Source organism: Podarcis cretensis, assembly GCF_951804945.1.
Source record: "Podarcis cretensis genome assembly, contig: SCAFFOLD_33, whole genome shotgun sequence".
NCBI lineage: Eukaryota > Metazoa > Chordata > Lepidosauria > Squamata > Lacertidae > Podarcis > Podarcis cretensis.
Window position 1 is genome coordinate 5,001 of NW_027647828.1, and position 23,692 is coordinate 28,692.

General features: G+C 47.5%; 2 protein-coding genes and 3 long non-coding RNA genes across 5 annotated transcripts in view; 2 read left to right on the top strand and 3 right to left on the bottom strand.

Annotated features, from left to right (window-relative positions):
- The window catches only part of LOC307208444 (extracellular fatty acid-binding protein-like), a 6,035-nt gene extending 3,905 nt beyond the window's left edge, over positions 1-2,130 (top strand). The window contains exon 5 of the mRNA XM_079996505.1: positions 2,059-2,130. Within this exon, the coding sequence (XP_079852631.1) occupies positions 2,059-2,064 (6 nt within the window). The 3' untranslated portion in view covers positions 2,065-2,130. The remainder of the gene's footprint in view (positions 1-2,058) is intronic.
- Positions 1,368-2,020, bottom strand: LOC307208449. The gene is made up of 3 exons (XR_013835177.1): positions 1,815-2,020; positions 1,677-1,716; positions 1,368-1,429 (listed from the first exon to the last, which is right to left on the bottom strand). It is a non-coding gene; the product is annotated as an uncharacterized lncRNA (long non-coding RNA).
- Positions 2,131-6,698: 4,568 nt separating the features above from the next.
- LOC307208447 lies at positions 6,699-11,553 on the top strand. Its single transcript, XR_013835175.1, has 7 exons — positions 6,699-6,952; positions 7,010-7,403; positions 7,504-7,628; positions 8,100-9,417; positions 10,054-10,111; positions 10,822-10,877; positions 11,517-11,553. It is a non-coding gene; the product is annotated as an uncharacterized lncRNA (long non-coding RNA).
- LOC307208448 lies at positions 9,543-13,373 on the bottom strand. The gene is made up of 3 exons (XR_013835176.1): positions 12,917-13,373; positions 10,210-10,532; positions 9,543-10,046 (listed from the first exon to the last, which is right to left on the bottom strand). It is a non-coding gene; the product is annotated as an uncharacterized lncRNA (long non-coding RNA).
- A 666-nt stretch (positions 13,374-14,039) lies between these two features.
- Positions 14,040-22,710, bottom strand: RNF208 (ring finger protein 208). Its single transcript, XM_079996507.1, has 5 exons — positions 22,661-22,710; positions 18,454-18,530; positions 15,222-15,463; positions 14,970-14,981; positions 14,040-14,726 (listed from the first exon to the last, which is right to left on the bottom strand). The coding sequence occupies exons 3-5, from the start codon at positions 15,339-15,341 to the stop codon at positions 14,076-14,078; spliced, it is 783 nt and encodes a 260-aa protein (XP_079852633.1). The 5' UTR covers positions 15,342-15,463; positions 18,454-18,530; positions 22,661-22,710; the 3' UTR covers positions 14,040-14,075.
- Positions 22,711-23,692: the final 982 nt, after the last annotated feature.

Genomic DNA, 23,692 nt, shown 5'->3' on the forward strand with positions numbered 1-23,692 from the left:
TCTATCTGGATGGACATTTCCCAAGTCTATCTGGATGGACATTTCCCAAGTCTATCTGGATGGACATTTCCCAAGTTTACCTTGATGGACATTTCCCAAGTCTACCTTGATGGACATTTCCCAAGTCTATCTGGATGGACATTTCCCAAGTCTATCTGGATGGACATTTCCCAAGTCTATCTTGATGGACATTTCCCAAGTCTACCTTGATGGACATTTCCCAAGTCTATCTGGATGGACATTTCCCAAGTCTACCTTGATGGACATTTCCCAAGTCTATCTGGATGGACATTTCCCAAGTCTACCTTGATGGACATTTCCCAAGTCTATCTTGATGGACATTTCCCAAGTCTACCTTGATGGACATTTCCCAAGTCTACCTTGATGGACATTTCCCAAGTCTATCTGGATGGACATTTCCCAAGTCTATCTGGATGGACATTTCCCAAGTCTATCTTGATGGACATTTCCCAAGTCTATCTTGATGGACATTTCCCAAGTCTATCTTGATGGACATTTCCCAAGTCTATCTGGATGGACATTTCCCAAGTCTACCTTGATGGACATTTCCCAAGTCTACCTTGATGGACATTTCCCAAGTCTATCTGGATGGACATTTCCCAAGTCTATCTTGATGGACATTTCCCAACAAATCTTGATGGACATTTCCCAAGTCGATGGACATTTCCCAGGTTTATCTTGATGGACATTTCCCAAGTCTACCATTTTGGGAAATCTCAGGTTTATCTTGATGGACATTTCCCAGGTCTAGCTAGGTGGAGAAATATCTTGATGGACATTTCCCAAGTCTACCATTTTGGGAAATCTCAGGTTTATCTTGATGGACATTTTCCAAGTCTATCTTGATGGACATTTCCCAGGTCTAGCTAGGTGGAGAAATATCTTGATGGACATTTCCCAGGTCTACCTTGATGGACATTTCCCAGGTCTATCTTGATGGACATTTCCCATTTTGGGAAATCTCAGTATCTGGAGGGACATCTCCCAGGGTGGAGAACATCTCAGGTCTGTCTTGATGGACATTTCCCATTTTGGGAAATCTCAGGTCTATCTTGATAGACATTTCCCAGGTCTAGCTTGGTGGAGAAATATCTTGGTGGACATTTCCCAGGTCTGGCTTGGTGGAGAAATCTCAGGTCTATCTTGATGGACATTTCCCATTTTGGGAAATCTCAGGTCTATCATGATGGACATTTCCCATTTTGGGAAATGTCAGGTCTATCTGGATGGACATTGCCCATTTTGGGGAATGTCAGGTGGATCGGGATGGACATTGCCCAGTTTGGGAAATCTCAGGTCTATCTGGAGGGACATCTCCCAGGGTGGAGAAATCTCAGGTCTATCTTGATGGACATCTCCCATTTTGGGAAATCTCAGGTCTATCTTGATGGACATATCCCAGGTCTATCTTTTGGACATTTCCCAAGTCTATATTGATGGACATTTCCCAAGTCTGCAGTGATGGACATTTCCCAGGTCCACCTTGATGGACATTTCCCAAGTCTATATTGATGGACATTTCCCAAGTCTACCTTGATGGACATTTCTCAAGTCTACCTTGATGGACATTTCCCAGGTCTAGCTTGATGGACATTTCCCAAATCTAATTGATGGACATTTCCCAAGTCTAATTGATGGACATTTCCCAGGTCTACCTTGATGGACATTTCCCATTTTGGGAAATCTCAGGTCTATCTTGATGGACATCACCCAGGTTCACTTTAATGGACATTTCCCAAGTCTAATTGATGGACATTTCCCAAGTCTAATTGATGGACATTTCCCAGGTCTACCTTGATGGACATTTCTCATTTTGGGAAATCTCAGGTCTATCTTGATGGACATCACCCAGGTTCACCTTAATGGACATTTCCCAAGTCTAATTGATGGACATTTCCCAAGTCTAATTGATGGACATTTCCCAAGTCTACCTTGATGGACATTTCCCATTTTGGGAAATCTCAGGTCGATCTTGATGGACATTTCCCAAGTTGGACCATGTCGGAAACCTCACCTTCTCTTCTCCTTCTCTTCTAGGAATGAGAAGAACATCTCTATGGTCCTTGGAGGTCTCTCCCTTCTCCTAATAAATAGATTCAGAAACTGCAACTTCCTGTCTTTGGTCTCTTTTGTATTATTATTATTATTATTATTATTATTATTATTATTATTATTAATTTCATTTATACACATCCTCTGGTCCCCTTATAAAATGCCATTATTATTATTATTATTATTATTATTATTATTAGTATTATTAATTTCATTTATACCCATCCTCTGGTCCCCTTATAAAATGCCATTATTATTATTATTATTATTATTATTATTATTATTATTATTAGTATTATTAATTTCATTTATACCCATCCTCTGGTCCCCTTATAAAATGCCATTATTATTATTATTATTATTATTATTATTATTATTATTATTAATATTAATATTAATTTCATTTATACACATCCTCTGGTCCCCCTTATAAAATGTCATTATTATTATTATTATTATTATTATTATTATTATTATTATTAATAATAATTTCATTTATACACATCCTCTGGTCCCCTTATAAAATGCCATTATTATTATTATTATTATTATTATTATTATTATTATTAATTTCATTTATACACATCCTCTGGTCCCCCTTATAAAATGTCATTATTATTATTATTATTATTATTATTATTATTATTATTATTATTAATATTAATAATAATTTCATTTATACAAATCCTCTGGTCCCCCTTATAAAATGTCATTATTATTATTATTATTATTATTATTATTATTATTATTAATAATAATAATAATTTCATTTATACACATCCTCTGGTCCCCTTATAAAATGCCATTATTATTATTATTATTATTATTATTATTATTAGTATTATTAATTTCATTTATACCCATCCTCTGGTCCCCTTATAAAATGCCATTATTATTATTATTATTATTATTATTATTATTATTATTAGTATTATTAATTTCATTTATACCCATCCTCTGGTCCCCTTATAAAATGCCATTATTATTATTATTATTATTAGTATTATTAATTTCATTTATACCCATCCTCTGGTCCCCTTATAAAATGCCATTATTATTATTATTATTATTATTATTATTATTATTATTATTATTATTATTAATATTAGTATTATTAATTTCATTTATACCCATCCTCTGGTCCCCTTATAAAATGCCATTATTATTATTATTATTATTATTATTAGTATTATTAATTTCATTTATACCCATCCTCTGGTCCCCTTATAAAATGCCATTATTATTATTATTATTATTATTATTAGTATTATTAATTTCATTTATACCCATCCTCTGGTCCCCCTTATAAAATGTCATTATTATTATTATTATTATTATTATTATTAAATATCCAATGAGATATCTTTAAAATCCCTCATTAAAACACTGATCTGGCCCCATATTATTGATTATCAATCCAGCCCTACCTTATTGGCTATTGATCCAGCTCCGTGCGATTGATTATCGATCCAGCACTGTGTGATTGATTATCGATCCAATACATCATTTAAATACTTAGTCTGTCCCCATCTTATTGGTTATTGATCCAGTCCCACCTTATTGATTATCAATCCAGCCCCATGTGATTGATTATAGATCCAGCCCTACTTTATTGGTTATCGATCCAGCCCTTGTTATTGATCCAGTCCCACCTTATTGATTATCAATCCAGCCCCGTGTGATTGGCTATCGATCCAGCCCTGTGTGATTATCGATCCAGCCCTTGTTATTGGTTATTGATCCAGTCCCACCTTATTGATTATCAATCCAGCCCCGTGTGATTGGTTATCAATCCAGCCCTGTGTGATTATCGATCCAGCCCTTGTTATTGGTTATTGATCCAGTCCCACCTTATTATCAATCCAGCCCTATGTGATTGGCTATTGATCCAGCCCTGTGTGATTGATTATCAATCCAGCCCATGTTATTGGTTATCAATCCAGCCCAGCGTGATTGATTATCGATCCAGCCCTTGTTATTGGTTATTGATCCAGTCCCACCTTATTGATTATCAATCCAGCCCCGTGTGATTGGCTATCGATCCAGCCCTGTGTGATTGATTATCAATCAATACTTTATTGGTTATTGATCCAGCCCCATGTAATTATCAATCCAGCCCTACGTTTTTGGTTATTGATCCAGTCTCACCTTATTATCAATCCAGCCCTGCGTGATTGATTATTGATCCAGCCCTGTGTTATTGGTTATTGATCCAGCCCCACCTTATTGATTCTCAATCCAGCCCCGTGTGATTATCAATCCAATAAATCATTTAAATACCTAGTGATTGATCTGGCCCCATGGTATTGGTTATTGATCCAGTCCTGCGTGATTATCGATCCAGCCGTGTGTTATTGATTATCAATCCAGCCCTACCTTATTGGCTATTGATCCAGCCCTGTGTTATTGGTTATTGATCCAGTCCCACCTTATTATCATTCCAGCCCCAAGTGATTGGCTATCGATCCAGTTCTGTGTTATTGGTTATTGATCCAGTGCCACCTTATTGATTATCAATCCAGCCCCATGTGATTGGTTATCGATCCAGCCCTTGTTATTGGTTATTGATCCAGCCCCACCTTATTATCAATCCAGCCCCGTGTGATTGGTTATCGATCCAGCCCTGTGTGATTGGTTATCGATCCAGCCCTGTGTGATTATCGATCCAGCCCTTGTTATTGGTTATTGATCCAGTCCCACCTTATTGATTATCAATCCAGCCCCATGTGATTGGTTATCGATCCAGCCCTATGTGATTGATTATAAATCCAGCCCAGCGTGATTATCGATCCAGCCCTTGTTATTGGTTATTGATCCAGTCCCACCTTATTATCAATCCAGCACCATGTGATTGATTATTGATCCAGCCCTGTGTGATTGGTTATCGATCCAGCCCTGTGTGATTATCGATCCAGCCCTTGTTATTGGTTATTGATCCAGTCCCACCTTATTATCAATCCAGCCCTATGTGATTGGCTATCGATCCAGACCTGTGTGATTGATTATAAATCCAGCCCATGTTATTGGTTATTGATCCAGCCCAGCGTGATTATCGATCCAGCCCTTGTTATTGGTTATTGATCCAGTGCCACCTTATTATCAATCCAGCCCCATGTGATTGGTTATCGATCCAGCTCCGTGTCATTGATTATCGATCCAGTCCCACCTTATCAATCCAGCCCTGTGTGATTGATTATCAATCCAATAAATCATTTAAATACTGAGTGATTGATCCGGCCCCATGGTATTGGATATTGATCCAGCCCTGCGTGATTATCGATCCAGCCCTGTGTGATTGATTATAGATCCAGCCCTACCTTATTGGTTATCGATCCAGCCCTGCGTGATTATCGATCCAGCCCTGTGTTATTGGTTATTGATCCAGTCCCACCTTATTGGTTATCAATCCAGCCCCATGTGATTGGCTATCGATCCAGCACTGCGTGATTGATTATCGATCCAATACATCATTTAAATACTTAGATCTGGCCCCATGTTATTGGTTATTGATACAGCGTCTGTCATTGATTATCTATCAATCCATCTACATATTATTGATTACCTATCCATCCCTGTGTGATTACCAATCCAGCCCCATGTGATCGATTATGGATCCATTGATGTGTCATCGATTATCCATGTGATTGATTATTGATCCATTGATGTGTCATCGATTATCCATGTGATCGATTATTGATCCATTGATGTGTCATTGATTATCGATCCATCGACGTCTCATTGATTATCAATCCATCTACGTGTTATTGATTATCAATCCATCCCTGTGTGATTGATTACCAACCCGGCCCCATGTGATCGATTATCGACCCTTTGACGTGTCATTGATTATCAATCCATCTACATATTATTGATTACCTATCCATCCCTGTGTGATTACCAATCCAGCCCCATGTGATCGATTATCGATCCATTGATGTGTCATTGATTATCGATCCATCTACGTATTATTGATTACCAATCCATCCCTGTGTGATTGATTACCAACCCGGCCCCATGTGATCGATTATCGACCCTTTGACGTGTCATTGATTATCAATCCATCTACATATTATTGATTACCTATCCATCCCTGTGTGATTACCAATCCAGCCCCATGTGATCAATTATCGATCCATTGATGTGTCATTGATTATCGATCCATCGACGTGTCATTGATTGTCAATCCATCTCCGTGTTGTTGATTATCAATCCATCCCTGTGTGATTGATTACCAACCCGGCCCCATGTGATCGATTATCGACCCTTTGACGTGTCATTGATTATCAATCCATCTACATATTATTGATTACCTATCCATCCCTGTGTGATTGATTATCAATCCGTCCCCATGTGATCGATTATCGATCCATCGACGTGTCATTGATTATCAATCCATCTACGTATTATTGATTACCAATCCATCCCTGTGTGATTGATTATCAATCTGTCCCCATGTGATCGATTATCGATCCGTCTGATTGGCTCTCAATCCAGGCCCTCCTCCAATCCCGAGAAGGGTGCGCTCTGCACATGCTCAGAGGCGCCCCGGTTTCCCTTGAACCCACAACCAGGAGACACTCTAGGAATATATATATATATATATATATATATCTTTATTGAGGGCATTCGCAAGAAGGGGAACAAGATGGCGCCCTAGAGGGGCTTCTATGGGGCGGGTCAGTCTCTATGATCCCTTCATAACCGGCTGGAGGTCCTAGAGAGGTCCCACTCTGCGTCCAAATTTCCCCATAGAGGTCTCAAATCCTAGATTGTCCCCGCCTGAAGATGTTGAACCCGGGCTTGGAGTGGAAGTAAAGCTTGATGGGAAATTGGGGGGGCTGAAGAATCCTAGAAGGGTCAGGCTGGAGGACCGGGAGGGGTCCCTTCCCTCTCTATGGTCCTTTGCAAGGAGGTCGGGCTGGATGACCTGGAGGAGTCCCTTCCCCTCTCTATGATACTGTAATAAGGTGCTGGATGTCCCAGAGAGGTCCCTTCCCTCTCTATGATCCCTTGCAAGGGGGTCAGGCTGGAGGACCTGGAGGGGTCCCATCCCTCTCTATGATCCCCTAAGAACGGGCTGGAGGTCCCTTCTCTCTCTATGATCCCCTAATAACCGGCTGGATGTCCTAGAGGGGTCCCTTCCCTCTCTATGATCCTTTGCAAGGGGGTCAGGCTGGAGGTCCTAGAGAGGTCCCTTCCCTCTCTATGATCCTTTGCAAGGGGGTCAGGCTGGATGACCTGGAGAGGTCCCTTCCTTCTCTATGATCCCCAAATAACATGCTGGAGGTCCTAGAGAGGTCCCTACCCTCTCTATGATCCTTTGCAAGAGGGTCCCTTCCCTCTCTATGACCCTCTCAGAAATGCCTGGATGTCCTAGAGAGGTTCCTTCCCTCTCTATGGTCCCCTAATAGCCCCTTGCAAGGGGGTCAGGCTGGATGTCCTAGAGAGGTCCCTTCCCTCTCTATGATCCTTTGCAAGGGGGTCAGGCTGGATGACCTGGAGAGGTCCCTTCCTTCTCTATGATCCCCAAATAACATGCTGGAGGTCCTAGAGAGGTCCCTACCCTCTCTATGATCCCTTTGCAAGAGGGTCCGTTCCCTCTCTATGATCCTCTCAGAAATGCCTGGATGTCCTAGAGAGGTTCCTTCCCTCTCTATGGTCCCCTAATAGCCCCTTGCAAGGGGGTCAGGCTGGATGACCTGGAGGGGGCCCTTCCCTCTCTATGATCGCTGGGTGTCCTAGAGAGTTCCTTTCTCTATGATCCCTTGCAGGGGGGGTCAGGCTGGATGTCCTAGAGAGGTCCCTTCTCTATGATCCCCTAACAAAAGTCTGGAGGACCTAGAGAGGCCCCTTCCCTCTCTATGGTCTCTTGCAAGGGGGTCAGGCTGGATGACCTGGAGGGTTCCCCTCTGGCTCGAGCCTTCTAGGACTCTGGGCATTCCCTCTCTATGATCCCCTAATAACTGTGCCTTCCCTCTCTATGGTCTAACCGCTGCCAAGGGGGTCAGGCTGGATGTCCTAGAGAGGTCCCTTCTCTCTCTATGATCCTTTGCAAGAGGGTCAGGCTGGAGGACCTGGAGGGGACCCTCCTCTCTCTATGATCCCTGGATTTCCTAGAGGGGTCCCTTGCCTCTCTATGACCCCCTAATAAGGTGCTGGAGGACCTAGAGGGGTCCCTTCCTACTCTAGCTCCGCCCCCTTTTGCCCCCCCCCCAATTCCTCTCAATCGTCCAATCAGAGAGGCCCGTTGGCCGGAAGGGGGAAATCGTCTCTCAATAGTCCAATGGCAGAGTCCCGTTGGGCGGAGCCTGGAAATCGTCCAATCAGGGAGGTACGTTGGGTGGAGCCTGGAAACCGCCCGGCAACAGAGCCCAGAATCGTCCAATGACAAGAGTCCCATTGGGCGGAGCCTGGAGAACGTCCAATCACAGAGCTCCGTGGGGCGACGTCCGTAATCTGCCCGGCAACAGGGTCTTGAAGTCGTCCAATCACAGCGCTCCGTGGGGTGACGTCTGTCATCTGCCCGGCAACAGGGCCTTGAAATCGTCCAATCACAGAGTGCCGTTGGGCGATGTCCGTAATCTGCCCGGCAACAGAGTCTTGAAATCATCCAATCACAAAGCTCCGTCAAGCGACGTCCGTAATCTGCCCGGCAACAGAGCCTTGAATTCGTCCAATCACAGAGCCCGGAAAAAGTCCAATGAGAGAGTCCTGTGGAACGGTGATGGCAAATCGTCCAATCACAGAGCTCCGTCCGTCATCTGCCCGGCAACAGAGCCTTGAAATCATCCAATCATAAAGCTCCGTCAAGCGACGTCCGTAATCTGCCCGGCAACAGAGCCTCGAAATCATCCAATCACAAAGCTCCGTCAAGCGATGTCCGTAATCTGCCCGGCGACAGAGCTCCAAATCGTCCAATCACGGAGCCCGGAAAAAGTCCAATGAGAGAGTCCCGTTGAACGGTGCTGGCAAATCGTCCAATCACAGAGCTCCGTCCGTCATCTGCTCGGCAACAGAGCCTTGAAATCATCCAATCAGAAAGCTCCGTCAAGCGACGTCCGTAATCTGCCCGGCAACAGAGCCTTGAAATCGTCTAATCACAGAGCTCCGTCGGGCATCGTCCGTAATCTGCCCGGCGACAGAGGCCCAAATCGTCCAATCACAGAGCTCGGTGCTGGCAAATCCTCCAATCACAGAGCTCCGTCCGTAACCTGCCCGGGTTCGAATCCCATGATGGGCTCCCGGGTGGAGGGTTCAAGTCACATGGCAAGGTCCCGGGTTCGAGTCCCATGACCTTCTTCCGGGCTCCGGGTTCGAATCCCATGATGGGCTCCCGTGTCCTGGGTTCGAATCACATGACGGAGTCCTGGCACCCAATTAGATGACGGGTTCCCGGCCCCGGGTTCGAATCACATGACGTTCTTCCAGGTCCCAGGTTGCGGGTTCGATTCCCAGAAACCCTGGGTGGAAATCCGACGGGTCCTGTGTCCCGGGTTCGAGTCCATATCCTGGGTCCTGGGTTCAAGTCACACAATGGCGCAGGAAAGCCGGGGGAAATCCGACGGGTCCCGGGTTCGAGTCCCATGACAGTGCAGTAACCCCGGGGGGAAATTCGAAGGGTCACGGGTTCGAGAACCATGGCGGTGCAGGAGACCACGGGCTCCCATGTCCTGGGTTCGAGTCACATGATGGGCTTCCAGGCTCTGGGTTCGAATCCCACTCCGGCCTCCCGGGTTCCAGGCCCATGACAGGGTCCCGGGTTCGAGTCCCATGTCGGTGCAGGAATTGACAGGGTCCCGGGTTCGAGTCACACAATGGCGCAGGGAAGCCGGGGGAAATCCCACTGGTCCTGGGTTCGAGTCCGCTTCTGGGGTTGCAGCTCCCGGGTTCAAGTCACGTGATGGTGCAGAAAGCCTGGGGGGAATCCGACGTGTCCCGGGTTCGAGAATCATGGTGGCGCAGGAGACCACGGGCTCCCAGGTCCCGGGTTCAAGTCACATGACGGGCTTCCAGGCTCCGGGTTCGAATCACATGACAGGTCCCATTCTGGCCTCCCATGTCCCGGGTTCAAGTCACATGATGGGCTTCCAGGCTCCGGGTTCGAATCACATGACGGGTCCCATTCTGGCCTCCCACGTCCCGGGTTCAAGTCACATGACGGGCTTCCAGGCTCTGGGTTCGAATCCCACTCCGGCCTCCCGGGTTCCAGGCCCAGGACAGAATCCCCTTCTGGGGTTGCAGCTCCCGGGTTCAAGTCACGTGACGGTGCAGAAACCCCGGGGAAAATTCGAAGGGTCACGGGTTCGAGAACCATGGTGGTGCAGGAGACAACGGGCTCCCAGGTCCCGGGTTCGAGTCCATGTCCCCGATCCTGGGATCGAGTCCCATGACGGTCGCGGGTTCGAGTCCCCTTCTGGGCTTGCAGGTCCCGGGTTCGAGTCCCATGACGGGCTTCCGGGCTCTGGGTTCGAATCCTGGGGAAATTCGAATCCTGGGGGAAATTCGACAAGTCCTGTGTCCCGGGTTCGAGTCCATGTCCCGGGTCCTGGGTTCGAGTCACACAATGGTGCAGGAAACCCGGGGGAAATTCCAAGGGTCACGGGTTCGAGAACCATGGCAGTGCAGGAGACAACGGGCTCCCAGGTCCTGGGTTCGAGTCTGTGTCCCGGGTTCGAGTCACGTGACAGTGCAGTAACCCCGGGGGAAGTTCGACGGGTCCTGTGTCCCGGGTTCGAGTCAATATCCCAGCCTCCCGGGTTCGAGTCCCATGACGGTGCAGGAATTGGCGGGGTCCCTGGTCCCGGGTTCGAGTCCATGCCCCGGGCTCCGGGTTCGAATCACATGACGGGTCCCATTCTGGCCTCCCATGTCCCGGGTTCAAGTCACATGACGGGCTTCCATGCTCCGGGTTCAAGTCACATGAAGGGCTCCCGGGTGCCAGGTTGCGGGTTCAAATCACATGATGTGGTTGTGGGCTCCGAGTTCAAATCCCATTCTGGCCTCCCATGTCCCGGGTTCAAGTCCCATGACAGGGTCCCGGGCTCCGGGTTCGAATCACATGACGGGTCCCATTCTGGCCTCCCATGTCTCGGGTTCAAGTCACATGATGGGCTTCCAGGCTCCGGGGTCAAATCACATGACAGGTCCCATTCCGGCCTCCCATGTCCCGGGTTCAAGTCACATGATGGGCTTCCATGCTCCGGGTTCAAGTCACATGACGGGCTCCCGGGTGCCAGCTTGCGGGTTCAAATCACATGATGATCACATGACGGGTCCCATTCCGGCCTCCCATGTCCCGGGTTCAAGTCACACGATGGGCTTCCAGGCTCCGGATTCGAATCACATGACGGGTCTCATTCCGGCCTCCCATGTCCCGGGTTCAAGTCACACGATGGGCTTCCAGGCTCTGGGTTCGAATTCCACTCCAGCCTCCCGGGTTCAAGTCCCATGACGGTGCAGAAACCCTGGGGGAAATTTGACGGGTTCGAGTCCATGTCCCGGGTTCAAATCACATGACGGGCTTCCAGGCTCCGGGTTCGAATCACATGACAGGTCCCATTCTGGCCTCCCATGTCCCGGGTTCAAGTCACATGATGGGCTTCCAGGCTCTGGGTTCGAATTCCACTCCAGCCTCCCGGGTTCGAGTCTCATGACGGTGCAGGAATTGGCAGGGTCCCTGGTCCCGGGTTCGAGTCACATGACAGCGCAGAAACCCCGGGGGAAATTCGACGGGTTCGAGTCCACGTCCCGGGTTCGAGTCACATGACAGCGCAGGAAGCCACCGGATTCCTCACCCGGAAGCTCTGATAGCAGCCTCTCTCTGCTTCCCAGGGCGGCGGCGGCGGGTTCCGATTGGCCGGCTCGGCCTGGGGGAGGCGGGCCAGGAGGCGGGTGTTGACGGCCAGGGCGGCCAATCCGTAGTCGGTGAAGAGGACCGTTTCCCGTTTGCACGAGGGGCAGGAAATGAACTTGGACTTGGGATGCGGGTTCGAATCACATGACTGGGTGCGGGTTAGTCACATGACGGGCTCCCAGGTCTTGGGTTCGAATCACATGATGGGCTTCCATGCTCCGGGTTCAAGTCACATGAAGGGCTCCCGGGTGCCAGGTTGCGGGTTCAAATCACATGATGTGGTTGTGGGCTCCCATGTCCCGGGTTCAAGTCCCATGACAGGGTCCCGGGCTCCTGGTTCGAATCACATGACGGGTCCCATTCCGGCCTCCCATGTCCCGGGTTCGAGTCACATGACGGGCTGCCAGGTTCTGGGTTCAAATCACATGACAGGTCCCATTCTGGCCTCCCATGTCCCGGGTTCAAGTCACATGACGGGCTTCCAGGCTCCGGGTTCGAATCACATGACAGGTCCCATTCCGGCCTCCCATGTCCCGGGTTCAAGTCACACGACGGGCTTCCAGGCTCCGGGTTCGAATCACATGACAGGTCCCATTCCGGCCTCCCATGTCCCGGGTTCAAGTCACATGACGGGCTTCCAGGCTCCGGGTTCGAATCACATGACGGGTCGCATTCTGGCCTCCCACGTCCCGGGTTCAAGTCACATGACGGGCTTCCAGGCTCCGGGTTCGAATCACATGACAGGTCCCATTCCGGCCTCCCATGTCCCGGGCTTCCAGGCTCTGGTTTCGAATTCCACTCCAGCCTCCCGGGTTCGAGTCCCATGACGGTGCAGGAATCGACAGGGTCGTGGGTCCCGGGTTCGAGTCACATGACAGCGCAGAAACCCTGGGGGAAATTCGACAGGTTCGAGTCCATGTCCTGGGTCCCGGGTTCGAGTCACATGACAGCGCAGAAACCCTGGGGAAAATTCGACGGGTTCGAGTCCACGTCCCGGGTCCCGGGTTCGAATCACATGACAGCGCAGGAAGCCACCGGATTCCTCACCCGGCAATTGCAGGCCGCCCCGCAATACTGCCGGAAGCTCTGATAGCAGCCTCTCTCGGCTTCCCAGGGCGGCGGCGGCGGCGGGTTCCGATTGGCCGGCTCGGCCTGGGGGAGGCGGGCCAGGAGGCGGGTGTTGACGGCCAGGGCGGCCAATCCGTAGTCGGTGAAGAGGACCGTTTCCCGTTTGCACGAGGGGCAGGAAATGAACTTGTACTTGGGATACGGGTTCGAATCGCATGACGGGTCCCATTCTGGCCTCCCACGTCCCGGGTTCAAGTCCCATGATGGGCTTCCAGGCTCTGGGTTCGAATCACATGATGAGGGTTAGTCACATGATGGGCTCCCAGGTCTTGGGTTCGAATCAAATGACGGGCTTCCAGGCTCCGGGTTCAAGTCACATGATGGGCTCCCAGGTCTTGGGTTCGAATCACATGATGGGCTTCCAGGCTCCGGGTTCAAGTCACATGATGGGCTCCCAGGTCTTGGGTTCGAATCACATGACAGGTCCCATTCCGGCCTCCCATGTCCCGGGTTCAAGTCCCATGACGGGCTTCTAGGCTCTGGGTTCGAATTTCACTCCAGCCTCCCGGGTTCAAGTCCCATGACAGGGTCCCGGGCTCCGGGTTCGAATCACATGACGGGTCCCATTCTGGCCTCCCATGTCCCGGGTTCAAGTCCCATGACAGGGTCCCGGGCTCCGGGTTCGAATCACATTCCGGCCTCCCATGTCCCGGGTTCAAGTCCCATGATGGGCTTCCAGGCTCCGGGTTCAAGTCACATGAAGGGCTCCCGGGTGCCAGGTTGCGGGTTCAAATCACCTTATGTGGTTGTGGGCTCCGAGTTCAAATCCCATTCTGGCCTCCCATGTCCCGGGTTCAAGTCCCATGACAGGGTCCCGGGCTCCGGGTTCGAATCACATGACAGGTCCCATTCCGGCCTCCCATGTCCCGGGTTCAAGTCACATGATGGCGCAGAAACCCTGGGGGAAATTCGATGGGTTCGAGTCCATGCCCCGGGTCCCGGGTTCGAGTCACATGACAGCGCAGAAACCCTGGGGGAAATTCGACAGGTTCGAGTCCATGTCCCGGGTCCCGGGTTCGAGTCACATGACAGCGCAGGAAGCCACCGGATTCCTCACCCGGCAATTGCAGGCCGCCCCGCAATACTGCCGGAAGCTCTGATAGCAGCCTCTCTCTGCTTCCCAGGGCGGCGGCGGCGGCGGGTTCCGATTGGCCGGCTCGGCCTGGGGGAGGCGGGCCAGGAGGCGGGTGTTGACGGCCAGGGCGGCCAATCCGTAGTCGGTGAAAAGGACCGTTTCACGTTTGCACGAGGGGCAGGAAATGAACTTGTACTTGGGACACGATTGGTAGAGGATCTGCAGACATTCCTCACAAACCGAGTGGAGGCAGGAGAGGAGGCGGGGCCTCTTGTGGGCGGAGTTGTAGGCGTGGCCGCAGGTGGGGCACTCTAGGGATTCGGCGCCGGGAGGACTGGCGGGCAGAGCGTATTGGTTGGCGATCACCCGGCCCCCCGGGAAGTGGGCCGGCCCCGGGTTCGAGGCCAGGGGCTGGGCCACGCCCTCGTTGGCGATGACCTCGGCAGGGGGGAACTTCCTGTGGAGCTCGGGGAACTTCCTGTCGTGGGCGAGGGCTGCGTTGGGGGGGGGCTTCCTGTGGGGGAGGAGGTCGTGGGCCTCGTGGAACTTCCTGTTGGAGATTAGGTCGTTGGGGGGGAACTTCCTGTTGGGGAGGAGGTCGTGGGCCTCGTGGAACTTCCTGTTGGAGATTAGGTCGTTGGGGGAGGACTTCCTGTTGGGGAGGAGGTCGTGGGCCTCGTGGAACTTCCTGTTGGAGATTACGTCGTTGGGGGAGGACTTCCTGTTGGGGAGGAGGTCGTGGGCCTCGTGGAACTTCCTGTTGGAGATTAGGTCGTTGGGGGGGAACTTCCTGTTGGAGAGGAGGTCATGGGCCTGGTTGAACTTCCTGTTGTTGGGGAGGACGTCGTTGGGGGGGAACTTCCTGTTGGGGAGGAGGTCGGCGGGGAGGGCATCGCTGGGGGGGAACTTCCTGTGGAGTTCGGGGAACTTCCTGTTGGGGAGGAGGTCGTGGGCCTCGTTGAACTTCCTGTTGGGGAGGACGTCGTTGGGGGGGAACTTCCTGTTGGCGAGGACGTCGTTGGGGGGGAACTTCCTGTTCAGCTCGGGGAACTTCCTGTTGGAGAAGACGTCGCTGGCGATGACCTCGCTGGCGGGGAACTTCCTGTTGGCCTCGTTGAACTTCCTGTTGGCCAGGAGGTCCTCGTTGGGGAACTTCCTGTTGAGCTCGTGGAACTTCCTGTGGGGCCCCGGCGGGCCCTTGAGGCAGGACATGAGGAGGGCGGTCACCTGGCTAACGTCGGGAGGCGGGGCAGGAAGAGGAAGTGGGGCTTTTGAGGCGGGCCCGGGGACGCATCCTCCTGGGGGCGGGAAGGAAGGGATGATGGCGGGAGGACCTGGGGGAGGAAACAGAGAGAGAGAAAGGCTAGAGGGGACAGCGAGATTCGAACCCGTTTCCCGACAGGCCATAGAGTTCTAGGAAATTCGCATTCGTTTCCCGACATGCCATAGAGCTCTGGGATCCTAGAGGGGATTTTTTTTTTGCAGGCGAGGGAAGCTGATTTCGTTTCCTGTTTGGAAGAGCTTGCATTGCCATAGAGGTCTGGAAGCCTAGAAGGGATTTTCCATGCAAGGAAAGCTTACCATAGAGTTCTAGAAGCCTAGAAGGGATTTTTTTTTCTTTTTTGGACAGATTGCATTTCCATAGAGTTCTAGGATCCTAGAGAGGATTCCCCCCCCCCCCTTTTGGACAGATTGCATTTCCATAGAGTTCTAGGATCCTAAAGAGGATTTTTCCTTTTTGGACAGAATGCATTTCCATAGAGTTCTAGGATCCTAGAGAGGATTTTTCCTTTTTGGACAGAATGCATTTCCATAGAGTTCTAGGATCCTAGAGAGGATCCCCCCCCCCGGGACAGAATGCATTTCCATAGAGTTCTAGGATCCTAGAGAGGATTTTTCCTTTTTGGACAGAATGCATTTCCATAGAGTTCTAGGATCCTAGAGAGGATTTTTCCTTTTTGGACAGAATGCATTTCCATAGAGTTCTAGGATCCTAGAGGGGATTTTTCCTTTTTGGACAGAATGCATTTCCATAGAGTTCTAGGATCCTAGAGAGGATTCCCCCCCCCCCGGACAGAATGCATTTCCATAGAGTTCTAGGATCCTAGAGAGGATCCCCCCCCTTGACCAAATGCATTTCCATAGAGTTCTAGGATCCTAGAGAGGATTTTTCCTTTTTGGACAGAATGCATTTCCATAGAGTTCTAGGATCCTAGAGAGGATTTTTCCTTTTTGGACAGAATGCATTTCCATAGAGTTCTAGGATCCTAGAGAGGATCCCCCCGCCTTTGGACAGAATGCATTTCCATAGAGTTATGGAAGCCTAGAGAGGATTTTTCCTTTTTGGACAGAATGCATTTCCATAGAGTTCTAGGATCCTAGAGAGGATTCCCCCCCCCCCCCTGGACAGAATGCATTTCCATAGAGTTCTAGGATCCTAGAGAGGATTTTTCCCCCTTTTTGGACAGAATGCATTTCCATAGAGTTCTAGGATCCTAGAGAAGATTCCCCACCCCCCGGACAGAATGCATTTCCATAGAGTTCTAGGATCCTAGAGAGGATTTTTCCTCTTTTTTAATAGCATGCCTGCCCATGGAGTTCTAAAAGCCTAGAGGGGATTCCCCCCCCCCATTTTTTTTTACAGCATGCATTTCCATAGAGTTATGGAAGCCTAGAGGGGATTTTCCATGTGAGGAAAGTTTCATTCTTTACAATATTTATTTCCACAGAGTTCTAGAATCCTAGAGGGGAATCCCCCCCCATGCAAATAAACCTCTCCCCCCCCCCATGTATTTCCATAGAGTTCTAGAATCCTAGAGGGGAATCCCCCCCCCATGCAAATAAACCTCTCTCCCCCCTCATGTATTTCCATAGAGTTCTAAAATCCTAGAGGGGGTTTTGCATACGAAGGAAGCTCATTTCTTCTCCCGTTTTTTTTAAGAGCATGCATGGCCATAGAGTTGTAGAAGCCTAGAGGGGCTTCCCCCCCCTTTTTGGCGGCATGCGTTTCCATAGAGTTCTAGGGTCCTAGAGGGATAATATAATACAATATAATATAATATACATAATACATACTGTGATTGAATTTTATACTTTATAATTTAAATTGAATGTACATAATATATATGATATACATAATACATAATGTATGTTATGTATATAATATAATATATAATATAATTAATAAAATAAAATAATATAATATACATAATACATACTGTGATTGAATTTTATACTTTATAATTTAAATTGAATGTACATAATATATATGATATACATAATACGTAATATATGCTATGTATATAATATAATATATAATATAATTAGTAAAATAAAATAAAATAATATAATATACATAATACATACTGTAATTGAATTTTATACTTTATAATTTAAATTGAATGTACATAATATATATGATATACATAATACATAATGTATGTTATGTATATAATGTAATATATAATATAATTAATAAAATAAAATAATATAATATAATATTATATACATAATACATACTGTAATTGAATTTTATACTTTATAATTTAAATTGAATGTACATAATATATATGATATACATAATACGTAATATATGTCATGTATATAATATAATATATAATATAATTAATAAAATAAAATAAAATAAAATAATATACATAATACATACTGTAATTGAATTTTATACTTTATAATTTAAATTGAATGTACATAATATATATGATATACATAATACGTAATATATGTTATGTATATAATATAAAATATAATTAATAAAATAAAATAAAATAAAATAATATACATAATACATACTGTAATTGAATTTTATACTTTATAATTTAAATTGAATGTACATAATATGTATGATATACATAATACATAATGTATGTTATGTATATAATATAATATATAATATAATATAATATAATATAATATAATATAATATAATATACATAATACATACTGTAATTGAATGATATACATAATACATAATGTATGTTATGTATATAATATAATATAATATATAATATAATTAATAAAATAAAATAATATAATATAATATACATAATACATACTGTAATTGAATTTTATACTTTATAATTTAAATTGAATGTACATAATATATATGATATACATAATACATAATGTATGTTATGTATATAATATATAATATAATTAATAAAATAAAATAAAATAAAATAAAATAAAATAAAATAAAATAATATTATATTATATAATATAATATAATATACATAAATTTTAATTTCCACCAAAATCAAAATACCCCGAGGATTTAATAACGAAAGGAACCCGCGAAACGACCCACCTGGAGCCAGGGAGTCAGGATGGCGCCTTTTCCCCGCAAGCAGAAAGCTAGGAGTTGGGATCCTTCGCACTCGGCGCCTGGAAGGGGAAGCAGAGCAACGGGGAGGAAAGGGCTAGAGAGGACTCTGCCAAGCCACTTCCTCTCCGGGCAGGAAGTGGGCGTGGTTTCCCCTGTCAAGCCTTCTCCCCTGTCAATCTTCCAGCCTTCTCCCCTGTCAATCACTCTCCATCCTGTCAATCACTCTCCATATGTGGCAATCACCCTAGCCCTCCCCTGTCAATCATTCTCCATCTTCCATCCTTCTCCCCTGTCAATCATTCTCCATCTTCCATCCTTCTCCCCTGTCAATCATTCTCCATCTTCCATCCTTCCCTCCTGTCAATCATTCTCCATCTTCCATCATTCTTCCCTGTCAATCATTCTCCATCGTCCATCCTTCTCCCCTGTCTATCATTCTCCATCTTCCATCCTTCTCCCCTGTCAATCATTCTCCATCTTCCATCATTCCCTCCTGTCAATCATTCTCCATCTTCCATCCTTCTCCCCTGTCAATCATTCTCCATCTTCCATCATTCTTCCCTGTCAATCATTCTCCATCTTACATCCTTCTCCCTGTCCATCATTCTCCATCTTCCATCCTTCTCCCCTGTCAATCACTCTCCATCTTCCATCCTTCTCCCCTGTCAATCATTCTCCATCTTCCACCCTTCTCCCCTGTCAATCACTCTCCATCTTCCATCCTTCTCCCCTGTCAATCATTCTCCATCTTCCACCCTTCTCCCCTGTCAATCATTCTCCGTCTTCCATCCTTCTCTCCTGTCAATCATTCTCCATCTTCCATCCTTCTCCCCTGTCAATTATTCTCCTGTCAATCATTCTCCGTCTTCCATCCTTCTCTCCTGTCAATCATTCTCCATCTTCCATCCTTCTCCCCTGTCAATCATTCTACATCTTGTCAATCACTCTCCATATGCTGTCAATCACCCTAGCCCTCCCCTGTCAATCATTCTCCATCTTCCATCCTTCTCCCCTGTCAATCATTCTCCCGTCAATCATTCTCCGTCTTCCATACTTCTCTCCTGTCAATCATTCTCCATCTTCCATCCTTCTCCCCTGTCAATCACTCTCCATCTTGTCAATCACTCTCCATATGCTGTCAATCACCCTAGCCCTCCCCTGTCAATCATTCTCCATCTTCCATCCTTCACTCCTGTCAATCATTCTCCATCTTCCATCCTTCTCCCCTGTCAATCACTCTCCATATGCTGTCAATCACCCTAGCCCTCCCCTGTCAATCATTCTCCATCTTCCATCCTTCTCCCCTGTCAATCATTCTCCATCTTCCATCCTTCTCCCCTGTCAATCATTCTCCCGTCAATCATTCTCCGTCTTCCATCCTTCTCTCCTGTCAATCATTCTCCATCTTCCATCCTTCTCCCCTGTCAATCATTCTCCATCTTCCATCCTTCTCCCCTGTCAATCATTCTCCCGTCAATCATTCTCCGTCTTCCATCCTTCTCTCCTGTCAATCATTCTCCATCTTCCAGCCTTCTCCCCAGTCAATCACTCTCCATCTTGTCAATCACTCTCCATATGATGTCAATCACCCTAGCCCTCCCCTGTCAATCATTCTCCATCTTCCATCCTTCTCTCCTGTCAATCATTCTCCATCTTCCATCATTCTCCCCTGTCAATCATTCTCCATCTTCCATTCTTCTCTCCTGTCAATCATTCTCCATCTTCCATCCTTCTCCCCTGTCAATCATTCTCCATCTTCCATCATTCCCTCCTGTCAATCATTCTCCATTTTCCATCATTCCCTCCTGTCAATCATTCTCCATCTTCCATCATTCTCCCCTGTCAATCATTCTCCGTCTTCATTCCTTCTCTCCTGTCAATCATTCTCCATCTTGTCAATCACTCTCCATATGCTGTCAATCACTCTCCATATGCTGTCAATCACCCTAGCCCTCCCCTGTCAATCATTCTCCATCTTCCATCCTTCTCCCCTGTCAATCACTCTCCATCTTCCATCCTTCTCCCCTGTCAATCATTCTCCATCCTCCATCATTCTCCCCTGTCAATCACTCTCCATCTTCCATCCTTCTCCCCTGCCAATCATTCTCCATCCTCCATCCTTCTCCCGTCAATCATTCTCCGTCTTCCATCCTTCTCTCCTGTCAATCACTCTCCATCTTCCATCCTTCTCCCCTGTCAATCATTCTCCATCCTCCATCCTTCTCCCGTCAATCACTCTCCATCTTCCATCCTTCTCCCCTGTCAATCATTCTCCATCTTCCATCATTCTCTCCTGTCAATCATTCTCCATCTTCCATCCTACTCCCCTGTCAATCATTCTCCATCTTCCATCCTTCTCCCCTGTCAATCATTCTCCATCTTCCATCCTTCTCTCCTGTCAATCATTCTCCATCTTCCATCCTTCTCCCCTGTCAATCATTCTCCATCTTCCATCCTTCTCCCCTGTCAATCATTCTCCATCTTCCATCCTTCTCTCCTGTCAATCATTCTCCATCTTCCATCCTTCTCCCCTGTCAATCATTCTCCATCTTCCATCCTTCTCCCCTGTCAATCATTCTCCATCTTCCATCCTTCTCCCCTGTCAATCATTCTCCATCTTCCATCCTTCTCCCCTGTCAATCATTCTCCATCTTCCATCCTTCTCCCCTGTCAATCATTCTCCATCTTCCATCCTTCTCCCCTGTCAATCATTCTCCATCTTCCATCCTTCTCCCCTGTCAATCATTCTCCATCTTCCATCCTTCTCCCCTGTCAATCATTCTCCATCTTCCATCATTTCCTCCTGTCAATCATTCTCCATTTTCCATCATTCCCTCCTGTCAATCATTCTCCATCTTCCATCCTTCTCCCCTGTCAATCATTCTCCATCTTCCATCCTTCTCCCCTGTCAATCATTCTCCATCTTCCATCCTTCTCCCCTGTCAATCATTCTCCATCTTCCATCATTCCCTCCTGTCAATCATTCTCCATCTTCCATCCTTCTCCCCTGTCAATCATTCTCCATCTTCCATCCTTCTCCCCTGTCAATCATTCTCCATCTTACATCCTTCTCCCTGTCCATCATTCTCCATCTTCCATCCTTCTCCCCTGTCAATCATTCTCCATCTTCCATCCTTCTCCCCTGTCAATCATTCTCCCGTCAATCATTCTCCGTCTTCCATCCTTCTCTCCTGTCAATCATTCTCCCATCCTTCTCCCCTGTCAATCACTCTCCATCTTGTCAATCACTCTCCATATGCTGTCAATCACCCTAGCCCTCCCCTGTCAATCATTCTCCATCTTCCATCCTTCTCCCCTGTCAATCACTCTCCATCTTCCATTCTTCTCTCCTGTCAATCATTCTCCATCTTCCATCCTTCTCCCCTGTCAATCATTCTCCCGTCAATCATTCTCCGTCTTCATTCCTTCTCTCCTGTCAATCATTCTCCATCTTGTCAATCACTCTCCATATGCTGTCAATCACTCTCCATATGCTGTCAATCACCCTAGCCCTCCCCTGTCAATCATTCTCCATCTTCCATCATTTCTTCCTGTCAATCATTATCCATTTTCCATCCTTCTCCCCTGTCAATCATTCTCCATCTTCCATCATTCCCTCCTGTCAATCATTCTCCATATGCTGTCAATCACCCTAGCCCTCCCCTGTCAATCATTCTCCGCCTTCCATCCTTCTCCCCTGTCAATCATTCTCCATCGTCCATCCTTCTCCCCTGTCAATCATTCTCCATCTTCCATCATTCCCTCCTGTCAATCATTCTCCATCTTCCATCCTTCTCCCCTGTCAATCATTCTCCATCTTCCATCATTCCCTCCTGTCAATCATTCTCCATCTTCCATCCTTCTCTCCTGTCAATCATTCTCCATCTTCCATCCTTCTCCCCTGTCAATCATTCTCCATCTTCCATCATTCCCTCCTGTCAATCATTCTCCATATGCTGTCAATCATTCTCCGCCTTCCATCCTTCTCCCCTGTCAATCACTCTCCATCTTGTCAATCACTCTCCATATGTTGTCAATCACCCTAGCCCTCCCCTGTCAATCATTCTCAATCTTCCATCCTTCTCCCCTGTCAATCACTCTCCATCTTCCATCCTTCTCCCCTGTCAATCATTCTCCATCAATTTGTGGTCACTTGGGATGACCTGGTGGGATCCCCTTCCCTTCTCACCTGTCAATCAACCAATCGATCAATCGGGCGCCGAGTTCGAGAGGCGACGCTCCTCGTAGTTTCCCTCCAAGCTAGCCGGAAGCTTCCCTGCGATCCGATTGGCTGAGGAGGCCTGGAAAGATGCTCCAATTGGTACCCAGAGATGCTGAGAGGGATGCAGGGAAGGAGGAAGGAGGGAAAGATGCTCAGGTACCAATTGGTACCCAGAGATGCTGAGAGGGATGCAGGGGAGGAGGAAGGAGGGAAAGATGCTCAGGTACCAATTGGTACCCAGAGATGCAGGGAAGGATGAAGGAGGGAAAGATGCTCAGGTACCAATTGGTACCCAGGGAGATGCTCTGGTACCCAGGAGTTGAGAAGGATGCAGGGAAGGATGAAGGAGGGAAAGATGCTCAGGTACCAATTGGTACCCAGGGAGATGCTCTGGTACCCAGGAGTTGAGAAGGATGCAGGGAAGGATGAAGGAGGGAAAGATGCTCAGGTACCAATTGGTACCCAGGGAGATGCTCTGGTACCCAGGAGTTGAGAGGGATGCAGGGAAGGAGGAAGGAGGGAAAGATGCTCAGGTACCAATTGGTACCCAGGGAGATGCTCTGGTACCCAGGAGGTTGAGAGGGATGCAGGGAAGGATGAAGGAGGGAAAGATGCTCAGGTACCAATTGGTACCCAAAGATGCTGAGAGGGATGCAGGGAAGGAGGAAGGAGGGAAAGATGCTCAGGTACCAATTGGTACCCAAAGATGCTGAGAGGGATGCAGGGAAGGAGGAAGGATACTCTGGTCAAAATTGGTACCCAGGAGGTTGAGAGGGCAGGAAAAGATGCTCAAATTGGTACCCAAAGATGCTGAGATGAAGGATGGAAAGATGCTCAGGTCCAAATTGGTACCCGGGATGCGGAGAAGGAGGAAGGATGCTCTGGTCGAAATTGGTACCCAAAGATGGAAAAGGGATGCAGGGAAGGAGGCAAAGATGCTCTGCTCCCAATTGGTACCCAGGGAGATGCTCTGGTACCCGGGATGCGGAGAGGGATGGA

Coding starts and splice junctions, on each gene's coding strand:
- RNF208 (XM_079996507.1), bottom strand. CDS start 15,341: ATGTCCTGCCTCAAGGGCCCGCCGGGGCCCCACAGGAAGTTCCACGAG.